This window comes from Opisthorchis viverrini (genome assembly GCF_000715545.1).
Source record: "Opisthorchis viverrini unplaced genomic scaffold opera_v5_173, whole genome shotgun sequence".
In the NCBI taxonomy this organism is placed as follows: Eukaryota; Metazoa; Platyhelminthes; class Trematoda; order Opisthorchiida; family Opisthorchiidae; genus Opisthorchis; species Opisthorchis viverrini.
The window spans coordinates 259216-265955 of record NW_008751827.1 but is presented as its reverse complement, the minus strand read 5'-3'; the positions used below and the strand labels follow the sequence as shown (position 1 = coordinate 265955).

Here is a 6740-nt window from a genome sequence, read left to right as displayed (position 1 = left end):
TCTGCTTATGATTCAGTGCAATGAGGCCGATCTTCCATACAGCCCACATATTCCAAAGTGTGTTGCGCTTTTACCCTGCCTGGTTGTTTCAGTGATCGAAAACGTTTAGTTTCGGTTCGTAGAATTCCGTCAGTGCTCCGAAAACGGACGACTTCTGAAACGAACATCTCACCGCCAGCGATGTGTTGCTGGAACATTTGTAGATGAAGTGTGTCAAACGCTCACCTAACTTCGATTAAGCAATGCGTTAATTGGAGAATAAATAAAAGTAATGATTGGTCAGTTGTAAAACCTTTTCGGCACATGGTTGCCATGGCACCCGAAGGAAGTACGGCTGCTGCCAGGTTTCTCAAGCACAGACAGAAGCAGTCGAACTGCTAAGGTTGGGTTCGAACCACGAACCTTCTGGCCACTAAGTTCGCATTTTGACCTCTAAATTGTAAGTATACACTATAGGAAGTGCATTTCATAATGGGAAGCATTTGTGGTCGCTTTCTGTGAAATTTTGTTCCGCTCGTTGGAGACATCGTATGGAAATTTTTCATGTCGCCAAATAATGTTCTGCATGATGATCATTGCATGCGAACAGGCCTCTTCGGAAAGAGATTACCGTATGTCGTTCGGAAATCTCAACGCCAGACTAGTTCCATACTTCAAATTATGCCCGTATGGACTACCGTTTTTTTTCATGCGCTCCGTTCTCCTTAAGTTTGCTTTAAAGCGCCGGAGTAGTGGAAAGTCCGGCACAATTATTCGGGCTCAGCGTCTTATTCGGATGCTAACGTGTTTGCTCTCCTTGAGGGTGCACTCATTGTTATGTACAGTTTGTGGGCTGAGGAGAGTCGAATGCTGTTCTTGTGGGGTCGAAGCAGTTTTGACGAGTGAACCGGTTCAGCTGCGGAAAATATTCGCTTCATTGAACTTTGTATTAGTATTACCTCTGACTGCTAGTTGTGTACAAAATCCATGTTTGGCACAGAAATGACTGATGATTTAGACAGTGTCATGCACTTACTTCGCGATGCGCTTATCATGGGACATTTAGATTCCTCTGGAAGTGTGCTGGTCGAAAAGGTTCGCTGCGCTCGTTTGCTCACTTACAGCTAATGGATGTAAAATGTTGAATAGGGGAAATTTGAAGTGAACTTTCGTAGTTACCTGATTCATCAGTCAGGCAAATCAACACCCAAGGGGTCATTTTGGACGATATATTAGTTGGGTTCGTTAGAAAATTTAGCTGGACTCGAATAGTCACAGCGACCATTTGGAGAGGACTTACATGATTGCCCGATCACCACACCGAATCTGACCGTATAACTCCATTGATCTCATTTCTAGCGTTCTCTAACCTGACGCGTCAATAGTGCCCTCGATATCTAGACGTTGCACACAACGGAACTCACTTTTCGGCTGTCAGCTTGACAAACGTGATTAAGAGCACCAGTCCCATTTGTATTTTCAAATGCGTGTTCTTTCTTGGAAAACATCTTTCTCATCTGTCTCCTGAAAGTCATTTGGTAATCTTTCCCAACAGTCTGATTCTGTTACCATTCTGTACGCATCAGAAAGCATGTAGTCGCGGAGTAGTTGCCATTGAATCGCTTATCCGAACCAGTTTTCGGGCCGTTAATTTGTTGCTGGCTATTACAACCCGGTCATTTTTTGTTGGAAAGTTATTTTAATTGAACTTTTGTCGAGCCTTTAAATTCAGAGTCACATCATTTGAACCTTGCCTGCCAGTAAGCGATTGCAGACTTAGGTCAATACTAGCCACGAATTTGGCTGCCGTCCTGAACGCACAGGTTGATTCAAGAGAGACAGGCAGGGAACTTTACGATGATTTGTTCGCTGAGCTGGGAAAAAAGCTGAGCTACGCAAAATCTTATCTGCTGGCAGCTCTCCATGATTTTCTGTGGATCTGACACGCCATTGACAAACTCTTCCCTTACCCACTCTTTGGCCAACACATCCAAAGTGTTGAAACTGCGCGTACTTTGTCTTCCTAACAGGATGCTAGATCTTCTTTCCCTTAGCACCCACAAATGAGGCAACTGGTCATACGGGTGTACAAATGGACACCACTACTTCGTAGTTATTGAAAAGGAGATAGACTGCAACACCCGGTGGTGATACCTAGCTTGCAGTCAGCCTACTTTTCAAGCGCCACTTATCATCGGTTATATCACCTGATTACATTTATTTGCCGTCTTATATCTACTTGCAGGCACTTCGATGCACCATACGAAAACGCTTTGGACGGATTTTTCGGGAAGGTGGAGCCACCGGCCTCGTTCGTTTCGTCGAGGTCACTCAGGCTACGATTGGAACACGTAGAGCCAGGCGAAGAAGCAAAGGAACTCGAGGAAAGCTCAAGTTGCGAAGGCTCTCAGACAATCGAAGTCCAGTCGCAATGTACCCAGCATCCAGACGACATCACACCCACTGGGTCTGCTGTGTGGAGTACTGGTAACGAGCTTGATCGTTGGGAGCTGATAGCCAACGAACCGAACCAGCGTGATTCTTCCTAAATGCAATCCACGGTTCTCCTGCCTGTCGACAAACGGACATTCGTTGTATGAGAACACATTTTGTTCCTTCGCCCCATTACCCTTGTCTTTCACAATCCAGCTAAGCGAAATTCGATCACTTTGTATTTTACTCCATTTGATGCTTAGGAGCTTATGGACACTGCTTTTCTCTCTCTTTCTCTCGTAAGCAAACAATACATTTATGATACCAGTCATCCGTCTTGTTAGGGAAAAGGACTTAATAAAGTATATCCGTCTCAATGGGCTTCAGATCGCAAGTTTCATTTCATTAGAAGTATTACTTCGTAGGTTTCAGAAGTACGAGCCGAACTTATAGAATTCCGACTGAACTACGGGCTCTGCAGACCATTTGAGTAATTGAATATAATAATAATCGTCCAGCTGTAACACCCTTTCGGTGCTTGCCATGCCACCCGAAGGGAGCACGAGCGTTGAGATACTGGCAGGTTGCCCAAGCAAAGACTGGAGTATTTGGGCTGAGAGAGAGAGGTTAGGTTCGAACCACATCTGCATCTCGACCATGCGAGTAATGAAGCCCCACTTGAAGCTTTTGACACTGGAAGAGCCTACTGAAGTGTCCACTGACGGGGACTTATGAACACTTGGTTTTCAACGCTGTAAGCTTTTACCTATACCTACTCGGATGCAGCGCGTGGACGGTAACCAACTTACCAGGTCGAGATTAGTCACGGAATACTTTTCTCCAATTAGTTAGAGCTCCTAAAGTGCCGAAATCCTAAGATTGTCTCTGTATGCCTCGCCGTGGTTGCTACATAACCACTACACTGCCATTACTACATAACACACTAAAATCCCTCAGCCGACACCCAACAGAGATTTAGCCTGACTTAGCTGATTGGTTCTCCTTCCGTCTTAAATCTCGACCAACCTCGGAACCTAGTCACTTGGCCTGACGAAGCTTTTGTGTCAAAAGCGAAACGTTGCCCAGCAATAAATCTACCGATTGTCACCAAACTTTCTCGAAAACGATAACCTAAATTCTCTTTTCAGTCGCATAGATTGCGGCTCGCATCTGTCGAACACCTCATGTGCAGTTGGGACAGACAGCTGAGGGCTAAATTCTCATCTAATGTTTCAGCTAGTGCCACTTTAGACAACATTCAGAGTGTTAGTCAGCCAGTTCACGGTATTGAGAAGTCTCTCCACTAATTCCCTGCCTTTTTTTACCGCTAAGCACCATAAGTGTCTCACAACCTCCCGGCTTCAGTGAAGTAGAATGCGGTTAAATTTAGCTTTACTTTTCATCTTCGACTGTCGCCGAAGCCAATAACCAAGAGTTGCCTTTAGGTAGTTCTCAGGGAAGTGAATGGCGATCGCTTCAAGTCTGGTTGTTTTCCTCATTTATGTTACGCGGAAACTCGTCCAGTCCTTATCAGCTGTTCAAGACAGATTCAATATCCCCCGTGAATGATCTCTTGCAGATGTTCACAAATGGATATCTCCTTAAGATCTTGACAGGAGAAGTGGAAAGAGGCCAGTTAGTCATGGTTTCAGAGCGTAGAGATGAAAATTTACCTTTGAGCTGGCAAGTTTGAGGAAAACCCACCCATCGTTAAAAAAACTCATCCGTAAGACATTGAGGCGGCGAATAAGAAGCTCAACCTGCTGAATAGGGCTACCGGCTTCTATACAGTATGGTCCAAAAGCAAACAAAACAACCGCTTTGCACGAATGTGTAGAATGAAAACAGCTGAGATAAATGTCCGAGGAATTTACTGGCCAAACCCTTAATTGATTCAGGGTTGTCTGACGATATTCGGTTACATGATGACACAAAGTAGGCGAAAATAAGCCCATCCCTAATTGTGGCAGGACAGCAATGATCAATAATAATCACCCTATGTGACATGTTACCAGAAGGAAGCATGAGGGCCGGGATACTGCCAGGTTGCCCAAGCCTAGACAAGGGAAGTTAAGAGGCAGAGGTTTGGTTCCAACCATGGAACAGGACGGCAATGATTAAATGGAACTACCCGTAAACCATATCAACAAATTACACTTCGAAAGCATTTTCGACACCCCGTTGGTTTGCATACGAAAGGTAGACCAATGGCTCCTCGCGTTGACTGCTGAATCACTGCATTATTGTGCATCAGGGTGGTGAGATATGGACACTTCCCAATTAGGGTTTGGATAGTCGAGTTGGGGTTTTGGTGCACCTTTGTCAGATGTCGGGCACGAATGTCGGCTTCTCTGGGAGGCTAGAGGCTACAAGTAAAACTTGAGCACTCGAGGTGATTTTCAGCGGGCGAACCCAATTGGAAAGCCAAATCCACGCGTAAAAACGGGGTTGTCGCACTCACGTTTGAGTAGATTGGAGGCTGGGGCCATCGTTTGGAGAGCATGAATGTGTCTAGCAAGCTTCGCGTTAGAATGCGCGAGTCAGTTAGGTCTTCGGGTGGGGCGTAGCATAGCACTCCTGCTTCGCCGGATCATACCTGTGGAGAAGTTGAACCTTCAAAGAATCATCTTACTGAGCCAGACCAACATATCAACTGTATCACGACCCGAAAACGATGCTGGATTGATCCGAAGAAAACCTCAAAAATATTTGTGGTGTGTGGTCAGGGGATTGTGAACCACCACCGACGGTGGGCTGGTTCGACAGCGTGACAACTGTTCATACAGAAAGCATTTCTGTCATTCTCTTATTCCAGCGATTCAGTAACAGTATAACCAACGGCATAGCACCAGTGTTCACCGGGGATTCACTGCCTTATTGTGAAAAGTTAAGTGATAGGGAAGGACCTGGTACTAGGCGTACAATCATTCCGAAGTACCTGCACCAGCAGACATTCATTCAGATAATGTGGATAGAAAATGACAACAAGAACGCTAATTAGAACGTCAGTTAGCAGCCACACCTTACAACTTTTCCAGACATTCATAGAGGGACCACGTGGATCCCACACTAAAAGGCCAGTCGCAGCGATATCGCAGACTTTTCGTAATAAACTACATACCCATGCCAGATCAAATGTTGACTACACCTCCGCTTGTGCCACTCTGAATTGGGCGCAAAAAACAGCATCCTGTTTGGTAAATTACGACTCGCAATGTGATATTACAATGTGAAATCACTGCAAATTTTGGTACCGGACAAATTCTTCGATTGAGGTTCCTGCTATACAAACGAACACTCGCTTTATGAGAGCGGCTTTGTTGATACCAGCTTACACAAACTATGGTTCCAAGACATCGGTTGTCAAAGACTTAAAGGCACGTCAGTTCCACGTAGGACGCACCTCACAACCGCATGACAAAGCCAGGTACGCACTGCACATGAGATCCCGGGATATGCCGCGTTGCCGCAATAGGCGTCTCAAACTAACAGACATAACCCGATTCCTTGAGATCCGTGCATCGACTTCACCTGCCACACTACAATCGGAACTGATACGAATCCCCGCTTATTCAAAGCACTCGACATTCTCGGGTACGCTTCCTTGGATTACAAGTGGCGTGTTCAATAACTACTTGACTTTACGCTACGTGGCCAAAAATCAGTTCATCCAAAAACATATGTGGCTTCTTTCTCTTTATGAGGAGGATAGCATCATCATGTGATCATTCCAGATCGGCAAGGTTTTCGTTGGTAGCAGTTTGAACACCAGGGTTTTTAAAGAATGGAAAAAGTTGGCATTCTTGTCGAGCCACACTTTATGAACAAAAGTTTTCGGGGAGCTCTCCGTATGCTTCTGGACACCCGGAAATCTGAGAATGCAGAGAACATATTAAATTCACAAGTTTTCGAGATGGTTCTCGCTTGGTAAGCTTATCGAGGAGAAAAGACCAGTCGACAGAACCAAATGAACATAGGGAATCCGGGAATACCGAAATTCTAGGTCGATTATATGACTGGCGTTGTGCTAGAATAATCTAGATGCGATCAACACAACCCCACCAGACCGAATCCTGCTTGTTTCCCTCGATTCAGTGTTTCACGAGCCATCACATGGCGACGACGGACAAGTGATACCAAGTATTCTCGTTAGAACTAGAATCAACCCGATTCCTCTGTGGTTGCCACATTCAATATGAGGCTTTATTTTCTGAAGACAAGCACCATTAGTACTTTACGCCGGCTTTCTGGGACAAACACCTTTTTCCCAAATAGAGGAGAACAAATCAGCTGTACGGTACCGCTAGGCTTTTCTGATTAGCTTGATT

The 6740-nt window shown here is 45.2% G+C and overlaps 2 protein-coding genes across 2 annotated transcripts in view; one reads left to right on the top strand and one right to left on the bottom strand.

Annotated features, from left to right (window-relative positions):
- T265_07427 (hypothetical protein) overlaps window positions 1–1487 on the bottom strand; it is a gene marked incomplete at both ends in the record, with an annotated part of 6018 nt that extends 4531 nt beyond the window's left edge. The window contains one exon of the mRNA XM_009172945.1: window positions 1404–1487. Coding sequence (XP_009171209.1) covers window positions 1404–1487 — 84 coding nt within the window. The remainder of the gene's footprint in view (window positions 1–1403) is intronic.
- Window positions 1–2528, top strand: part of T265_07426 (hypothetical protein) — a gene marked incomplete at both ends in the record, with an annotated part of 7057 nt that extends 4529 nt beyond the window's left edge. Inside the window, one exon of the mRNA XM_009172944.1 lies at window positions 2225–2528. Within this exon, the coding sequence (XP_009171208.1) occupies window positions 2225–2528 (304 nt within the window). The remainder of the gene's footprint in view (window positions 1–2224) is intronic.
- Window positions 2529–6740: the final 4212 nt, after the last annotated feature.